Raw genomic sequence first — 19,627 nt, forward strand, 5'->3', positions numbered from 1 at the left:
GGCTCATACAGAAAATTAGTGATCACACGGGTCCAGGAGTCCCTCAACTGACTCTTTCTAGGACTCACTTCCGTTGGAATGAAGATGGGCTCACGGAGCGTGGGGCAGCAGGGATGGGAAGCAGGAGGTAGGGCAACATTGAAATCCTCCCTTGGAGGAAAACTGGTAGCTGCAACTCTTCAGAGGTGTTTCCCTTGCCCTTGGTCTATCATCTTGCTGCTGAGTCGGCCGCCCTTACTCACTTAGGGTTGGGAAATGTCACGGCTCCTAAAACAGGCTTCAGGGAGACACTGAAGTGACTTCTTATTGCAACACGCACCGAGAGCTTTTGCGTCCTGAGTCTCTCCGCTGTTCTCCTTGAGGGGATGCTGCCCTCAGGTGGTGAGAGCAGTGACCGACAGGTGCACTGACCTGTCTGGGCTCTCACCTGGCCCAGCAGGCAATCCAGTAGGGTTGTCATTCATTGCACGGTGACCTTGCCCGAGGGACCTGCCCCAGGCCACCGATGGGGATTTTGTGCATGCAGCCTAGGCTTCCAGCAGCTCAGCCCCTTCATTCCGGGATGCTTCATCCCTAGACCTCAGCCACACTCTCCAACCCCCCCCCCTCCCGCCAGCCAAGGACAGCCCTGAGGGGATGCTGGAGGGAGCAGGGGATCAAGAAAGCCAGCAGCTGTCCTTTCCTGTTACTAAGTAACCATGGGACCTGGAGCATGCATTCTACATTCTACCCGAGGGCTCACACCATCCTGCCAGAGAAGTGTGATGTCCATTTTGCAGATAAAGAAACAGGTGGAGTTTAAATCCGTGGTTCTTACACTTGGTAGTTCCATTATCCCTGTACACTCTTAAAACCTATGGAGAACCCCCAGGAGCTTTTGTTAATCGGGGTTATATGTATCCATATCGGCTGTGTTAGAAAGTAACAATGAACTTTAACAAATACTTATTAATTCATTTAAAAATAACAACACACATTATATGTTAACATAAAAAACATTTTGAGAGAAGAACAATACTTACACTTTTGTAAATCTCTTGAACACTTGGCTTGTTAGAGACATATCACAGCTGCTCACAGACCACCTCACCCATGAAAGAACGGGAGTAAGAAAGGAGAATCAGGGGCACCTGGCTGGCTCATTGGGAGAGCATGCGACTCTCCATCTGGGGGTCGTGAGTTCAAGCCCACGTTGGGCGTAGCGCTTACTTAAAGAAAAAGATTTAAAAAATAAAAAGGCAAATAATGTCATAATGTTTGTATGGAAGTAGTTTTCAACCTTGTGGAAGTCCTGAAAGGGTCTTGGGGGACCCCCAGGGACCCCAGGGCGGAACTCCGAAAGTTACCGGTTTAACTGATGTGCCCGTGGCTGGGCAGCCCACGTGGGGTGGTGGAGCTGGGAGGCACCCAGGCTCGCCCAACACTCCCGGCCCCCACTCACCCTCTCTGGGCATCAGGGGCTCCTCTGTAAGATGAGGGTGGGCTTCTCCGTGGCCTAGGGCCCTCTGACTCTGACCTTTCCTGACCCAGTCTGGGGCAGCTCTGGGTCCTGGGCCACGGCCCACACGGGGAGTGCGCAGTATCTGCGTGTCACGGGGCCAGCACAGCGAGAATGTCTACAGAGGCAAGATAGACCAGTGGGACCTCCTTCTGCTTCCACCTTCTCTTGGGAAGACAGCTCTGGGTTCTATACTTTCCCAAGAAAAGAGGTGCCTCTCCCCACCCCCACCTGTGGCATCACAGAGTTCAGGCATGGACTCAGCCTCCAGCCCCCAGGGCAGGGGGTGGTAGGTGGCAGAGGGGGCAGGGTGGGGGCCAGGCTGTGTTCGGCGGTCCCGGTCCGTATGACCTGCTTTCAGACGGAGCGGGAATTCCACCTCCCTCCTTCCTCACACACACTGTTGAGCAGAGAAAAGTCTACAGAAGAGCATTTCAGGTGGAAGGAATGGGATTCAGGAAGTCACGGAGCAGGGAAGGTCCGGGAACTGGAGAGTTAGTGTGCGGTGGGCATTTCAAAGGGCCTTTTCCCCAGTCTCTTCCTTCTCCTCTCACCTGCACCTCGACTATGCTGTCACTCCCCTTGTGGAGAACCTTCCCTGGCTCCTCTTGGTCCAATTTGGAAACCTCTGGCATTCAAGGCCTTTCCCACCGCTGGTACTCTCTTCCTGCCCTGACTGACCAATATCCCCTAATGCATCCTGCAGCTGGCTCACTGTCCCTTGTCTTTCATGTCACGTGCTTCCTTCTGATCCTAAATCCTGTCTGGTACCCTAACATGTCACCTGCTTCAAGAAGCCTTCCCTGATTGATTCAGCCCACAGGGGCCCCTCAAGCTTCAGAAAGCCTAGAGCATTGCACTAGCATCCATCCTTGGCCTTTCTCAGAAATCACCCTGGATTGTAACTGGCCCGAGGGAGGTCCTCAGCCGCGTCTGGACTCGCAGCTCCCTGGAGGAGGCAGCATCCTCGGCCCCTTCACTGCCTCCTCCCTCTGGTCCCCATCACCCTCTGAATGCTTTATGGTGTTTGGTCCCTGCAGGCATAAGGCCCGGGGACAGCAGACAGACCGCTCTGCAGGTGGCAGAGGCAGAAGCAGACGGGGAGCCCCAGGCACAAGGGAACCACACATACTCATGCTGGTGACATTTTAGAGCAGGAACTTCTGAGAGGGAAGCAAGGGCTGCCTCCAAACGGGCGTGTCTTACTCCCTGAAGAATGCATGGGAGGGGGGCAATCATTCAGCTCTGCTATGAGACTTCGGGCAGGTAGCAGCCTCTCTGAGCTTCAGAGCCTCACCTTGCCATCTGTACGAGGGACAGAGTCCTGCCCACAGGGTACTTAGGCAGAATAGATAGACCATATGTTAAAAGCCAGCATATAACTGATGCTCATTATATAGTATGTTTTAAAAAGGATGAGATTGGGGCGCCTGGGTGGCACAGCGGTTGAGCCTCTGCCTTCAGCTCAGGGCGTGATCCCGGCGTTATGGGATTGAGCCCCACATCAGGCTCCTCTGCTATGAGCCTGCTTCTTCCTCTCCCACTCCCTGTGCTTGTGTTCCCTCTCTCACTGGCTGTCTCTATCTCTGTCAAATAAATAAATAAATAAATAAATAAATAAATAAATAAATAAATAAATAAATAAAATCTTTAAAAAAATAAAAAAAAAAATAAAAAGGATGAGATTGCCAGCCAGGAGATCTTGAGGATAAGAGATTCCGGGCATTGTGGAGAACATGGGTGCAGTCCATTAGGTTCTATCCTGCTCTGAGTGGGGAGGGGAGGATCCCTGTGCCCAGTGGGGCCTGAGGACTGGATTCGCTGGCCCTTTGCTGCCATCGGGTGGCCATAAGCTTGCAATGCAGTCCAGCTGGTTGGTCAGTAAAACAGATTTGGGGAGCGTGAGGAGTTTGGGGAGGAGGTTGACTTAGGGCCCCAGGGAGTGGCCTATAATACACACACTTGGCTGTTGACCAAAGGAACCCCAGCGGACTCGGAGCACCCCGTCCGGAGTTTGTGAGTTCCACTCCCACCTGCGTCTCCCGCGCTTCATTTTCCGTTCTCGTGCTTGCGGTCTGTGCTCCAGAAGCATCATCTTTCTATCTCACGGACACAACAAACTCCTCCCGTATGGGCCTTTGCCCATGCTGATCTCCTTCTGGAGTACGGGGCTGCCTGCCTGCACCCATCACGTGCAGACCTTCCTCCTGTTCTGCAGCTTCAGCCAGCCCCCCCCTCCCCCCACGCGCCTTCTCCAGCCGGGGCCAGGCTCCTTCCATACCTGCCTCCATACCTGCCCCCATCAAGCCCAGTTCTTTTCCAGAGCACTTCCTCAGTTTATACTTAACCTACGTGATCACTTCATGGGCGTCTATCTCTCACTGTGCTGTACAGGGTCTGGAAGAGAGAAGATGGGGCCCCTTCCTCTTGTAGCCCTGGCACCCAGGACTGAGCCTGATTCATGGCAAGAGCTCAGTAAACAACTGATGGATGAATACAGGTGTCTGCAGGGTAGGAGAGAAAGATCTGCTGAGTGCTGAGGTGCTGAGGACCTTGCTGCCGACTCTGAGCTCTGTCTCCACGAGCGATGTGTGGAAACCACGCACGCTCAAGGCAACACCTTACCCCACCCTCTACTTCTCAAGCTGTCGTGCTGGATGGAGAAGGGGTGTGGTAGCCAGCTGGAGACGAATGCCAGCCAGCCTCTGAGAAAGGGACCCATGCTTCGGAGGAAGAGGGGTACATCTTCCTTGGCCATGAAGCTTTCAGTCCCATTGCTGGCCAGCCGTGATCTGTCTCTGCTGGAGTTGATCAACCACAAAACAAACACCACACCGCCATCGGACACTGGAGGAGGCAGGTGGGAACACTCACTGACCGGGGTGGGCTCCCCTTGGGTCTGGTAGCAATACTGGCCTCTCTTCAGCACCAGGTGACCGAGCTCCTTCATCTCTACAGGCTAAAGCGGAAGTATATGGGTGCCCATGGTTGAGATGCAGATACGCAGCCCAGATTCCCGGGGCGGGGGGACCAAACCATCAGAGATGACTGAACACAGTCCCATGATTCTAAACAATGGGAAAGGCTTTTGAGGAAGGGGCTCTTGGCTTATGACTCCAAGGTTGGGTGCCCGTGAAGGGGAGACAAGGGAACACATGATGGGATGTGTCTAGGAGGAAGGATTAATAGCGGGGTTGGACATAGGTGTTTCTCCAAAAAATTACTAATTCCATCCAGGCAAATGCTCAAAGGCTCCTTGGGGTAACCCAAGCCTGAGTGAGACTATGGACTTTCAAAACACTGCCTCTTTAATTTGGATTTCACTTGAAAAGGGAGTTAATTCATTCCAAACTCAGAAAGGATTTTTTAAAATGAATTTGTTATTTTAGAATATGATATTTTTAAAGTTTGCCAACCCACAAAGTTGGAGGATGAGAGAGAAGAGAGAAAAGTATTTGGTGCTTCAAATCATTTTTTGAGAGGCCATAGTTTTTTATTCGCAGAATTAGGTGAAGAGGAGAGAGCATTTTCCCTAGAATTCTGGGGTAGGCGAGCTGTTCTATGTCAAGGACCTTCTGGAACTGAGCTTCATGGTATAGCGTCATTATATACCGGAGATGCTGTGAGCTCCCAATAATTTTAATATCCCAGAGTCAACACATACCCAATTTAGAAAGCAAAATTTGGGCTTTGTCATCAATTTTTAATCCTCCGTGTGTTTGCTTCTTTCCTCTGTTAATGCAGAAATCAAGAGCCATTTATAATTTCAGTGGAGAAGATCCGCAGAGAGAAGACATTCAGACCCGGCCACCTGGACCAGCTAGAGAACAGCAGGATGAGCGGGAACGACAGTGGAAGTGGTGGTGGAGGAGGGCAGGAGGCGGGAGAGGGGGGGCACTCCGGCCCTGGGGCACCTGGGGGGCCAGAGCAGCTCTTCGTCCTCAGGCTCTGGCTCTGAGAAGGCTCCCGGACAGACGGCCCTGCCTCATGAGCCTCCAGGTCTTCCCCTCAATGGAGTCCTCAGTAGGGACGGCCCATCTTCATGCCAGCAGAGTCTCCTCCTTTCTTGGGTCTGGCCCTCTGTTCTTGTGGCCTTTGTCTTTGGTTACTTTCCAGACCAGGAGGAGCAGAGTGACTAGCGTCATCAGGAGTGCGAAGAAGAAGAGAACCTTTACTAGGTAGGCAGGATCAGATATGGCGGTGGTGAGTGTGCCCTTGTCCCACAGGAAGGCTGGGAGTTGTGAGGAAGACATAGGTTTCTCAGAGACCGCTGAGCTATGTGGTCGATGCAGACCGCCCCAATGGCTACACACCCAGAGAACCGGGCTGCTCTTCGTTATGGCCTCAAACCAGGTGTGGAGCTCCAGTCACACATCTATCAGCCCTGTTGCTCACGTGGTGCCATTTTCCTTGGATGTTAACCGAGCGGGCAGAGAAGCTTGCTCAGCGAGGTTGAACAACTGTTTCCAGGACAAACCCAGTCCTCAGACGATGGCTGGGTTGATAAAACTTCCAGGTGGGGGCGGGGCGTCTGAGGCTTTGTGACGTCACTTGAGGGTGAGGCTGAGGTCTGAACTGAAGGTTCTAGCCCAGATGCCTCCATCCTCTGAGCCCCACTTCCCTTCACACTTGGCCTCTAGGTTGGAAAAGGCTCCCTAACTGCTTGTGAAGATGCCCCCTTCAATCCCCTTTTATCATTTCCTATTCATTTTGAAATAATTGTAGACTTACAGGAAGTTGCAGAGCTAGCAGAGACCCCACGTATCCAGACGGCTCATCGTGTGTAACTACAGTACAAAATCAAAACCAGTGAACAGACGTTGGAACAAATGCGTGTGTGTAGTTCCATGGCCTTTATCATGTGCACGGATTCTTGTAACCACCGCTGAAACCATGATACAGAATTACTCCGTCACCATGAAGACTAATGGTGTCCACATCCTACCAGGTGGAGACAGGTGCAGAAAACGTCCCTTCCTCAAGCTGCTTCCCCCCTTCTCCATTTGCAGGACAGCTTTATTAAATATTTCCTCTGTATATGTTGAAATTTACATCCAGCAATGTTATACTTTTTGCTTTCAGGGTCAGATGTGATTTACAGAACACGAGAGGAGAAGGAAAGTCTGTTTTGTTTACCCCACTTAGTGTTGTTCAGCTCGGGTCATCTGTACTGTTAGGTCTTCAAGTTCACAGATTCCGTTCCTCCGTCCCCTCCATTCTACAGGTGAGCCCATACTTGGAGTTTATACTTTGGTAATTAGGTTTTGCAGTTCTAAAATTTCCACTTGGTTCTCCTTCACATTGTCCATTTCTTCACTGAGATTTTCTATTTTTTATTTGTTTCAAGTGTATTCATAATTGCTTGTTGAAGTATTTTTCTGATTCTTTAATATCCTTGTCAGGTAATTCTAATATCTGCCCATCTTGGTGTTAGCCTCTGCTGATTTTTAATTAAGCATTTTTTTTAATTTGAGATTTTCCTGGTGTGATGGCTGATTTTGATTGTATGCTGAACATTTAGGTGTTAGGAGACTCTGGATCTTATTAAAATCTTCTATTCTAGCAGGATTCTACTAGCAGGATGTCTACTCTGACATCATGCCATTGTGCGTAGGGGGCATCACCTCACTAATGCCAGGCAGTGGTGACGGTCTGGGCTCTCTGCTTAGCCTCCTTTATCAACTAAGGGTTGGGGAGAGAGGTGACTCCCCATTGCTGGGTGGATATGAGATCTCAGACCCCCAAGGTGGCCTCTGACACTCTGGCAAGGACAGGGCAGGGCACTTGTTACCTCTGGATGGGGAGCTCACTACCTCTGGGCAGGGACGGAAGTCCTAGATCCTCATTCAGTCTTCTCTGATACTACCCTAGCCTGGGGTGGAGCATGGGGAGGGGTACCTCGTTCCAGCTGGGCAAGGGTGGGACCCTGGGATCCCCACCTGGTCTTTGCTTACAGGTGGGGGTGGGGCCACAAGTTTTCCTGTGGTGTTTGGCTAGAGTAGGGCAACTATTGTCTAAAAGTTTTGTGTCTTGCTGGATTGCCTTTTCCCTAGTTTTTTGGCCAGAGAAAGCCAAGCAGGCTTTTCTTGAGACTTTATTTTGTCTCTGCCCATTGGCATTTCTGGGTTGTTTCTCCAGCACTCGGTCCAGAATTTATGAGACAAACTCACTGCCACGTCCATCCTTGGGTTCCCCGGTCAGTCTGCCTTCTCCTTCCCGCCTTTCACAGTCTTCTTATGTTGTTTTTACGTAAAACATCCGGGGTTCGTGCTTCGTAGGAGGAACTGGGAGAATGGAATGTACTCCTCGTGCATCTCTGGATGGCCCAGGTGACGGTGTCTGGACGCCTGAGGAGAAAACAAGACCTAGAACATGGTATTGGCGGACACTTTCTCTGCACTCCTGAGGTCTTCTCTCTTGGAGCAGAAACCGTGTTCCCAATACTCATGGCCTCTCTGCACTCCGGCTTTCACTCCCTCTCCCCGGTGCAGAGAGCACCCACAGGGTCTGCTCCTTCCCATGACTTTTACGGAAGCTCACCCCATGAGCGAGAGGCCTGTGGTTTTCCACTGACCATCAGGATGGGGTGGGGAGTCAGTCTGATTCCAGTCTTCCGTTAGGAAGCCCACTGTGGCTGCACACCGAAGCCGTGTCTTCCAACACGGTCTTTATCTGCTATAGAGATGAGTTGTGCCATCTGCCTCCTTTCTCTGTGGCGTCTGCGTGAGCTGGGACGCCCACCTTCTCCTGCCCATGGACATTAGCACCGCCAGTTCTCAGCCCTGTGGACTTGGACTGAATGACAGCAGCAGCTCTCCTAGGTCTCCTGCTGCAGATGGCAGATCAGGGGGCTTCTCTGCCTCCATAATCTCAGGAGACAATGCCCATTATCCGTGTGCGTGCATACACACACACACACACACACACACACACACACACACTGCACGTTCTCCTCTGGCAAAGCCTGACGACCACCTGAGTCTTCTCACCTCCCAGCTTCCAGCCTGTCCCAGGCCCCGCTGCTGGAGAGCATTTACGTTTGTGTGTGTAGAGCACTTTAATTTCTAACACGGAGGAGAGGAAATAAAGTTCACTGAGCCTCCATCAAGACACAATCCTGAGTGCTTTGACATCATTTTATTTAAAACAATAACTGTAAGAGACAGTAATAGCAATCCATTATCGCCTTCTTTCTTTCTTTACGCCAGCTACGGGGCGAAGGGCTGCACCTGCTGCTGCCTTAGTCGTCTCAGGCAACCGAGGCTCAAGCGGTTGAGTCATTTGCTCCAAGTCGGGCAGAAATCAGTTCTAGGACCAGACATTTAGCTTTAGAGGAAAAAAAAAAACCCCAACCTAGGGCTCTTTTTATTCCAGTGCTCTTTCTGCTGTGGTTCAGTTCTCACATCTCTCAGAAACCTAGAGTGAGTCTTAATTTACCTCACACCAGTGCACGCTCACTCCTGGGGCTTGTGACAGCCTCCGCTCCTCCGCTCCTCCCCTGCCCCCCGGCTCAGCCAGCGTTCACTTGGCTCCCACGTACCCCCTCTCGTCTACCCCACAGAAGCCCTTCGACCTGCAGCACCCCCTTTCTGTTCCTCGAGCTCTCTGCCCTTGACCCAGCGGACACGGGCCTTTCCGCAGGAAGCCTTCACGGCCGGAAGGGGCTCCATCTTCATCATCCTAAAACCCCAGCCCCCGGCCCGCGAAGTTTGCGTATTTGTTCTCCCGCTAATTCATTTACTTATTCATCCCCAAACATGTATTGAACGTGGATTTGCAGAAGAGGCCAAGCCAGGAGCTCTGGGCTGGGGGTGGGGGTGGCAATAATGAATCAGAGGTGAGATTTTGGGAAGTTTGCATGTTGCATACGACGCGGTTGCCAGGTTGAAGTTGTGACGATGCCATGGTCCTTCCCCCGTGTGGGCACAGCCGAAGGAGCGAGGGAGAAAAACAGAAGTGTCCTGAATGCCACATGGGGAAGCATTTGCAGGTGAGTGTGTACTAGCTCACCTAGGGTCTGGGAGCCACGTGGTTCCTCCACCAGCCACGTTCCAGGCGCATCCCTTCTGCCTGAGGGTTCTTGCTTTCTCCCCCAGAGTCTCTCTCTCTCTCTGTTTGTAATGTCTTTCCGATGGCTCTTTCTCAGCTCAGCACAGAAATATTGATAATACTACTAGTAATAATACTGCTGAACACCTACTATGCCCCAGGCAGATACCACCTGCAGTGGGCTGTGTGACGGCTCCCCGACCGCATCCCACCCTAATCCCCAGAACACGTGGCTAAGTTACTCTCCACGGTAGCAGCAACTTTGCAGATACGACTGAGTTAAAAATTTTGAAATGAGGGAATTATCCTGGATTACCTGGGTGGACCAGATGTAATTACAAGAGTCCTTTTAAGAGCCAGACAGAGACGATGTGACGACAGAAGCAGAGAGACAGAGAGACAGAGAGCGAGCAAGCTTGGAAGGTGCTGTGTTGCTGGCTTTGGAGACGGAGGAAGGGGCCACGGGCCGAAGACTCCAGGCTGCCTCTGGAAGTGAGAAAAGGCAAGGAAACAGATTCTTGCCTAGAACCTCCACAAAGGTTCCCCCCCTCCCCGCCACCCAGTTTAAGACCTCTGATCTCCAGAGCTGTCAGAGAATAAGTTCGTGCAGTTTTCAGTCACTAAGTTTGTACCAGTTGTTACAGCAGCCACAGGAAACAAAAACAAAACAAAACCGTCCCTGGATACTGTGTTCTCTCTCCTCCCCATCAGAGCCAAGTTGAGTGACGAGAGCCGTCTTCATCGGCTTCCCGCACCCCTGCTCTCAAACCCACCCTGATCTGGGGTCCGAGCCCACCCCCAGCCCTTGTTCTCCAGACCCAACAACCATGTCCTCGTCCCAAGTGCACGAGCTTTTCTGAGTTTATCCGGGTGTGTCAGGACTGCCCAGCCCCTCTGCTGAGCCGCTTTGCGCCTGGGGCTCTGGAAGCTGCGCCCCTGCACGCTGTGCTCCTCCCTCTGCACCCCTTCCTTTGCCCCCTTCATCCAGTGCCCTTCTGTATGCTGCGTGGTCCCTCTGGTCCACCTCCGGTCTTTGTCTTCTGGAGTCTCCTCTGGTTGTCTCATCCGTTCTCCTGGTTTCGGTGACGGCCTACACACCAGTGGCTCCGGTGCCTGCGCCCAGACCGCACTCCCGACCCCAGGCTCCAGGTCGAACTGCACCGTCCTGTCCTGCTCACCGTTGCAGAGCACCGGGGCGCTGCAAGCCCTCCTCCCAACCCATCCCAGGGGTCTTCCCTTTCCCGTCTGCCTCTCCCCGTCCTCACTCCAAAGTAAGCAGCCCAGGAGTCTCGCTGGCCTGTTCCTCCTCCCTGACCCCTGCCCTCAGTTTCGATACTCCCCGCTTCTGAAGTACCCTCTTCATCCACCCCTCCTCCTGACCCCCTCTGCTTCCACCTCCATGCGAGTGATCGTCTCCCGGTCCCTACTACTCCTGCAGTGTTTGCCAGCCAGCCTTCACACCTCTACCAGCCTTATTCCGGGATCACCCCCCGCCCCCCACTCACATTGACAGAGTAATATCTGTAAAGTCAGGCCACTTTTCTCCTCAAAATCTATCATCTGCGTCCCTGTTACCCTAAGATAAAGTCCAAGTGCCGCACACGGTGTATAAACTCTGCATTCACATCCTGCCAAGCCTACCTGCCTAGTTTCCTTGCCTGTCCCACATCCCCTTGCATCTTGTACTCCTTTTCTAAAGAGCACTTCCACCAACCTCCAGAGCCAGGAGGCAAAGGGGTGAAGGGCGCTGCCTGCACTCACGCTCCTGTTTGAGTCTTGGCCTCAGCACTTACGGTGCAAACCATGATCTTGTTCAAACGTTTACTTGACCTCCCTGCCTCTCTTTCCTCCTCCATAAAATGGGGTTCATCATAGTGCTGATCTCAAAGAGCTGTAAGAACCAAACAAAGCAATACTTGCCCGGTTCCCAGAGAGGTGTCCAGCAGGCTCAGGGGTCGGCAAGGCCATCTGCTTCGGCCACCTCTTGGCCTCTGCACCTGGCACTGACTCTGTCTGCAGCCCTGCGTCTCTCCCCTCCCGCTTCTCTGCGTGCTCAGCTCCTACTTTACTGTCACAGCTATTTTCCTGGGACCCTGACCTGCACCTCCAGGCCAAACATGCATAACCCCATCAGAGTATTTGGTGCTCAAAGTGCCCCCACCCCGATTGTGACTTGAGAGCAGCAACTGTCTTTGCCGTAGCTTCCCTGAAAACTAGCATATAAATATCGCTCATATATTTTTGTTGGATGAACAGAATGTGATGCTCGGGGTAAGCTCAGTTTTCGTTATCCCAGAAACTTGGCTCTTCAGACAAAATTGCTGTCCCCATTTTAAAGGCGAGAACAGTTCAAGGCAGGAGATCTGGGAGGGTCTTACGTCTGGAACTGCCTCTTGGGAGCAATATCCAATTTTAGCCTCGGGCTCTGAAGGCCAAGCAGCATTTTTCCGTGGGCCTGTGGAAGAACCTGTCCTTTCTGCTCTATCGTGGGGGCGTAGAGAGGGAGAGAGGCTGTGCTCCCGAGAACTCTACCTGGTATCTGAGCGTAGGCATACGCGCTCCAGGGAAGCTGTTCACCCATCATCCTGTCCTCACTGGTGTGAAGGGCCCCAGCCAGACATGCAGTAAAGCTCCCTCACCCCTTCCAGGTCAGTTAACAGTGGCTAGTTGAACAAACGAAGGAATGTCACACCCAGAGGCTGGAGCATAGCGATAGGAGACGCTGTAGCTTTCTTTCCATTGCAGTCACATAGTGGGAAGGAGGTTCTCTGGTGTAGAAGGTTCTGTGAGTTTCCTGCAAGTCATACAGACAGTGTGAGATCAGCAGGGCTTGAGCCATCTTGCCAGTTCTCCTCCCAAGAAAAACAGTAGCGGGGGGAGCCTTGTTATATCACCAAAGGCAGGACCTGAGGGCTTGTGGGAAGCAGTTAAGCTGGAGCACATTCCCCATCTGGGATTGTGCAATGGGGAGAGCTTCCAGGAAACTAGCCCATGTGCCCATAAGAGCTGACATTTGGGCACCTTCCAAATGGAAGGTATCCAGGACCAGTCAGCCTTACCCTGGGAGGCAGAGAACCAACAGATGATTGTAATTACATGCCCAGTCAGGTGAAGGAACTCCTTGCCCTTCCTCTCCAACGCATCCTCCAGCTCCCAAGGCAACAAGTCATTTCAATTAGTGAGAGTTCTACTAAAGGACAGAATGCACCAGTTCCCCAAACCAAGTGCCACAGTGGAAGCCTGGCTGGCGCTGCGGGAAGGGAGTGTAAGACCTCATATGAGACTGAAGTTTTAAAGCAGATTCACTAGACTGGACTTCTGATAACCAAGGGAGCAGAAAGCTACAGAATCTGTCAGAGGCAGACAAGAAGCACTGAGTGTGGTGGAAGGCTCTGGAAGAAACCACGTCAGGATAGTGTTCAGCAGAGCTCAGGATGCTTATTAAATTGCTTCTTTATGAAAGAAGCCCTTGGGGTAAGAGGTAGCCTGATGCGTTAAAGGGACTGCGGTATTTGCAGAGGATTGGAACACAGAGTGGGAGAGCTCTGCTGGAGGAGGCGGCCGGGCCATGGACGCCTTGTTAAGGCGTGTGTACTTTATTCTGGGGTCGCGGGAGCCATGGCATGGTTTTAATGATCATATTTGCATTTTAGAGGGATCATAAGGCTGGGGTGGGGACCGACACAGGGAAATCACTTAGGCAAGCGATGATGATGATCTGTGAATGGTGGTAGGGATGGGAAAAGTGGTCAGCTGGGAAGGTACGTATGCAGAGAATTATCAGGAATTGCAGGTGGAGGAAAGGCCCAACGAAGCTGTCTTCTCTTTCCTGGCTGCTCCTTCCAGAGGCCCCAGAAATGCTGGATCCGACGCTGACCTGCTCGCTTCGGGGCTCCAGGCGGCAGGCCTGGGTCCACAGCTCCCGCAGCGCGAGAAGGCAGGCTGCGCCTCGAGTCCCCCCGGCTTCACAGACCACCCGCCCAGGGCCAGGCTTTAGGTGACCAGCAACCCCACGGCTGGTCTGTTACGCAGTGCAGACTGCAACCCCTGCTTCAGGGCTTTTTAAAAATAACATTTCATTGCTGCATCCTGAAGTGAAACACGAGGAAAAAAAGAATTAAAAAAAAGGAAAGAAAGCATTACCCAAAATACAATCTCTAGCTCAGGAAACAAAACGGTCGAATCTTTTTCAACCTACGCCCAAGGGAAGATAAGGCAGTGCGCATGTGCCTGGGGTCCGAGGCCCGCCCAGAGAAAGGTGGAAAGTGCGCATGTGCCTCGAGTCCGAAGCCCGCCCAGAGAAAGGTAGAAAGTGCGCATGTGCCTCGGGTCCGAGGCCCTCCCCCAGAGGTGGGGAATGGAGCATGTGCTCCGATTACAAGGACCGCCCCAGAAGAGGTGGCGCAGTGCGCAAGTGCCGCAAGTCCGAGGCCCGCCCCCAAAAGGTGGGGAAGTGCGCATGTGCCACAGTTCCAAGGCCTGCCCCGGAAGAGGCGGGGACGGAGTGTGAAAGGAGTGGCGTGGCACAAGCTATCCGCCCAAGCAGCCCACGCTCCATTAGTGGAACCCAAGCCGCCGAAGATCTCGTCCTTGGACCTATGACCTATGCCTTTGGTTTCGTGTCCAGTACCACAGTTTTGGAATCCCCCGGGGGGGGGGTGTGGAAACTGAACGAGTCACGTGGCAGAAAGAGCGCTCTCTTCTGGGGGCTTTTCCGGGGCAGAGGAGATTGGCGAAGCCCGTTCGCTGACGGGGGCGGAAGAGGCTGGGTCGCTCTTCCTGCGCGTGGGGCATGTTGGGTGTTGTAGTTCGAGGGAAGACGGTCGGCTTTTGGAGCCGGATCTTTGAAGTCGGTGGGGCCACCGTGGGGCAGATCAGAAGTTTGCGCAGGAGAGCGTGGCGTGGAGTAACTGCGTGGCTGTGGCGTCGTCCCGCTGTTTCTCTTTAGGTAGCATGGTGTTTCTTGTTTCCCTGCAAGGGCCTCCGCTTCGTCCCACCCCGCAGACTTCTCTCTGCAGAAGCCCTTGTCACCTGCACACCCCTGTATTCTTCCAGGATGGCTCCGACCAGCCTCGGGTCCTCTTTCTTGGGTGTCCTTCTCGCGCCCAGCCCTCGAGGTCCTCCCCGTCCTCTCTCGCGAGTACCTTCTCTTGTGGTCAGAGCCCGTCTCACCGCCCCCGGCCCGGGAGTCGTGTCAGGGGCCGCAGGACGAGGGTCCCGCGGCAGCTGTGCGTGGGCGCGGGCAGGTCTGAGCCTCCCATTCCAACAGCCTTGCCGCTGGCTGCTGCTTCTCTTCCGGCCATTTTCTGGCTCCATCTCTATGAAGCCCCTTTGCTTCTTGAGTCCGATGGGCTCACCTTCGCTCCTGTCACTGTGTTCTGGCTCCCACAGCTTGGTAATGCTACAGAGGATCCAAACCTGGCTTGACTTAGAGGACAGAGACGGGGCGATGAAAGAAATGTGAGAGAAAGGAAGAGGAAACCACTGGATTAGGCTTGATAGACATCAAGGAGATGTGGTGAGAGAGGGACGACAAAACAAACCTCTGGTACCTTCGCCATCTGTCGCCCTGGCTGTGAGCGGGCTCTGTGCACTCGGTGCTGGGGAGCGCGGGCTCCAAACCAGCTAGGTTGGCCGGGGACACACACACATCCGGGAGAGCAGTAGTGCAGCATGGCCTCAGTGTCTCTTTGACCTTCCCGTGTGTACCTCTGCTCATCCCCCAGTGTTTTGCCTCTTCACATCGCCCTCTGTTCCATGGCCTTCTTCCTACTCCCAAGCTGCCTTCCCTCCTTGTTCTGACCTGAGCTGTTTCTTTTGTATCTTGTGGTTTTGTCACTTTGACACCAGAAAGTGTTGCTGGGACAGTCGTGTTCATAGGGGCTTTAGTAACACAGAAGGCACCATGCCTGGCCTCATTCTTGTGTGAGGAATGCCTATGAACCTCCCCTTTCCAGGGCTGTGCACGCCCGGAGCATTGAAGCACTTCGTTTGTACTGGAATCCCTTGCAGATCGGGCCTGCTTGGTGCTCCGGAATCATGGGATGCCATGTAGCCCAAAATGGACTGCTGCTCATTTAGTGATGGGAGGAATCTGAGGCTTGAGAAGTTAATCTTATGGAGACAGTGGTCTGGTGGGACCCATTACTGTGTGATGAAAAGTAGGACCCTGCATGAATGGGAAAGATATGCCTTAGCCTTTTTTTTTAAAGCATGCCTTAGTGGATTGACTAAGCTGGGACAGAAGAATTGCCTTTTAGAAAGATTTTTTTTGAACTGCTGAGAAATCTTTTTTTTCCAGTCTATTCTAAATCGTCTTATTGCAGGCAGTGTGTTGGCGGGGGGCGGGGGCAGGGGGTGGATTCCCAAAGAATAAATAATCTTATAACTCTAATTCTTCAGGTTAAGAATGGTTTGCAATACCTGCGGGCAGTAGATTTACCTCCACGGTGGTCTGTGACTAACACTCGCTTCATTTGCATTCCTTGCTCTCACCACAGAGAAGTGAAACTTCATCTTTGATTGCGCTTAAAGTAATTCCTCTCCAAGACCCTACAGGATTTGGTCCCCTACTCACATCTCAGCTCCTGCTCTCTTCGTATGGTCACTCTGCTCTGGCTACCCTGATTTTATTGCTGTTTTTGTGAATACGACAAGCACACCCTCCCTGGAATACTCTTTTGTTCAGGTGACCTTGTTCAGGGCTTTACTCCTATTCATCTCATCAGAGAGGTCTTCTCTAACAGCCTTACTTCAAATGGCGCCCTTATCACTCAATCCCGGTGTCTTGACTTCCCTCTAGTATTTTCACTACTTGAAAAAATCTGGTTACGTGCTTACTGTTTCCGACTAGGAAGTAAACATAAGAGTGTGGTCCGAATCGGCTTGCCTTCCTGCAGCGTTGCTGCTTTTTCACAGCTGAGCCGGAGGAGCCGGTCTTCCAAGAAGCTTTAACAGCTAGCCCTCCTCACCTGCCTACGCAGACGGTTTCTTCCCCTGTGTGCACTCCTTCTATCAAAACAAAACACACGACCATGCTTTTTAACCTCTCTTACCTGTTAGATCGTAGCTCTTTTGAAGGTGGTCCCACGAAGGGCTGTCTTCATGGTATTTCAGGGCACAGGCCTCGGAGTCCGTCAGGCCCAGGGCTGAATTCCAGCTCGGCCGCTTGTTGGCCGCGGGTCACCTGACTCAGCCTGTCTCCTCTGCAGTGAAAGCCTGAATTTTACTCATCTTCTATCCTCAGCCTCTGGCTCCATGTTCGGTGCCCTCGGCTTGATTTTCCCTGTAGATGTTTCTATGTTTTCTGCACTTCTGCTGTTCACACAGGTCCTAACAGGCTGATGCGAGGGAGCGATGGGGAGCCTGTCTGTGTCAGGGAGAGAATGAAGGTGTGAGCAGTGCGTGTCCCAAGCTCAGCCTTGCTCCCATCGATCGTTAAATGTGCCCAGTGTGTGTCTAATGAGGGTCAGGTGTGACAGTGGGAAGGAAGAGTCTGTTAGGTGGAGCAAAATCAGATGGTAGAAGATTAGACTTCCACGTATTTGTACTTGCTTTCGTACATTTCCAGCGTGAAACGCGCAAGAGCAACCAAATTTGAGTGTAATTTATCACATTGCCGCCTTAACCCCAAGGTGGTTTTATTTTGATTCATAGTATGTACGCTTTAACTCGGTCATTACTTTTGTCTTAAACGAAACCATGGAAGCAAGAAATTTCAGAAGTTCCAAAGGTGTCATTTGATGGACAGTCTGTCAGATCTACTTCAGAGAATGGGTTAATCGTATCTCACACTGAAGTCTCATTTCAGCCTCACTTTCGGAAAACGCTCGGTTCTATTTCTTTTTAAAGATTTTTATTTATGTATGTATTTTAGAGGCGAGAGCGTGAGCACACGAGGAGGGGGAGGGGCAGGGAAAGAATCTCAAGCAGATCCCCCCTGAGCCCCATGCGGGGCTCGATCCCACCACCGTGAGAGATCATGACCTGAGCTAAAACCAGGAGTCGGGCTGTTAATGGACTGAACCGCCCAGGCACCCCTTTTCCTGCCTTCTTTTAGGAAGAGGGCAATCCGACAGAACCATCAAAGAAGATACTGAAGAGAGAAAATACATTCCTGGGCCATTGAGCGGGATGATTCCACCTGCTTGGCGGATGCCTGCTGTTTTACGGGGAAGCCGCGGACTCCAGGCGGCAGTTCCGTGTGAGCTGGGGAAGCTGGTTGGCCACGGCATCAGCTCCCCACGTCGCCTTTCCGCTGTTTTCCATTCAGCCTCCGTGCGTGGCCCCGTCGTCCCGTCACTCCAGGGCTGAGCTGTGCCGCCCGCGTTCGCATGGCTGCGTGCCTCGCATGGGTGCTCACGGTGTCAACGGTGTCACGGCCTCCACTTGTCTTGACTGCCGGCCCTTTCCCACCTCCTCTGATAGGCAGCTTTGCCCTCTTGTCTCGGCCACAAATGAACGTAAATAAGACATTAGCCGAGGGGAAAGGACATTTGTCCATGATGCCTTTCACCTTCACATCACCTTGACCCTGGTCTTCTTTACCCTCGGAAGCCTGGCCTGAGTGTGCAGTCCCGCGGGCCTCTCCTTGGCCTTGTTTGTCCTCCTGCAGCACTTACGCTGCATTATATCTGCAGGTTTGGGTGTATGTTCACCTCTCTAAATGTAGGCTCCGGGAGGACGTGGACCGTGTCCTCGTCCCCACTGTGCTGCTGGCGTTTAGCCAGTGCTCAGTAAATCCTTGTTGAAGGAATAGCCGAGGGAGTGTGAAGCCCACCTCTGCTAAGTCCTGGTAAGCCTTTCTGCTTCCTTTTCCACGTTGTTTTTCCATAGCTCTGAGCATCCCTCGACCCCATTGTTGTCACCTGTCAGTGGTTGTACACGTCACCTGGTCAAAGCCGGCCTGCCCGTCCCTGGCTGCCTGGGAGCGTGCTGGACGCGGACGATTGTGTCTAGTATCAGGATCTGTGAGAAGTGCCTGTGTTGTTTTCTTCCAGTCTTAGTTTCCTTTTATTAAAGTAAATTTAGGACTCTATAGCTCTCTAGTCAGTATGACTTGAAGATCGAATTTCCCTGATAGAATTTCCTGGTTAGAATCGTTTCTTGTTTGTTGCGTTGAAATGCAACCAACTTTTCTGGGAATGATCAGCATTGAGTCATGGCCTTGAGAAGAAGAAGATGTTTGAAGGGAGGCCTGTATCTCCAGGGAAATTTGGGAGCTGTGTTCGCATGTGACCCTATTTAATGTTGGCAAGTTGTGAGGCTTCCCGCACATTCTGACACTGGAGTTCGAAGTCCCCATTTAGGAGGCTCTGGAAAGACCCTTCATTGTGCTCTCTGCTCATTTTCTGTCCTTCTGGCTGTATTGACTCTGGTATGTCTCCCCTGACAGAGGTGGGCGGTCCGGAGACTGTCCCTCATCCACCTGCCTGATTCCTGGCGAAACCGTGATCTCTGCCATGGCCTCTATTGTTGGCAGTCTTTCTTTCTGCCTCTCACACGTGTGTCTGAAAGGCTGAGCCGGGGTGGCTCAGTCGGTGAAGCGTCTGCCTCGGGTCGTGGTCCCAGTGGGATTAAGCCCTGGGTCCAGCTTTGTGCTTGGTGGGGAGCCTGCTTCTCCCTCTCCCACTGTCCCTCTCCCCACTCGTGCTCTCTCTAGCTCCTTCTCATCTGCTCTCTCTCTCTCTCTCAAGTAAATGGATAAAATCTTTAAAAAAAATAATAAAAGACTGCTCGGGGATTCAGGAACTGGGATTTAGATTCTTTATCACGAAACAGTTCTCCTCGATGCATTTCATTTTCACTTGAAAAGTGAAAGGATCAGATTAGCTGGATGCCGAAATCTCCCCAGCTCTCTGTGTCAGTGGGAGTCCGACCGCTGCTGTCCTCATGCCGGGACTTCCCTGGGGCTGCACACCGTATCTTCCCAGCTGTTTGCAAACCCTACTGGAGAACCAAGCAGCTGGGAAAAGCAACTGTGTAGTGGAAGGAGAAGCAGGAAGGGGAAGAACAGTTTACTTGAAAGGAGAGGTGGCACTTCTTGAGCTTTATTGAAAGAGGTCTTACAGAGTCTAACCT

The 19,627-nt window shown here is 52.3% G+C and overlaps 1 protein-coding gene across 1 annotated transcript; it reads right to left on the bottom strand.

Annotated features, from left to right (window-relative positions):
• Positions 1–5,538: 5,538 nt before the first annotated feature.
• On the bottom strand, positions 5,539–5,751 carry SMIM42 (small integral membrane protein 42). The gene has a single exon (XM_087866267.1). It carries the CDS (start codon positions 5,749–5,751, stop codon positions 5,539–5,541), a length of 213 nt encoding a protein of 70 aa, XP_087722393.1.
• Between the last annotated feature and the right edge of the window lie 13,876 nt (positions 5,752–19,627).

This window comes from Ursus americanus, chromosome 2 (genome assembly GCF_024610735.1).
Source record: "Ursus americanus isolate L20-20 chromosome 2, mUrsAme1.1.p, whole genome shotgun sequence".
NCBI lineage: Eukaryota > Metazoa > Chordata > Mammalia > Carnivora > Ursidae > Ursus > Ursus americanus.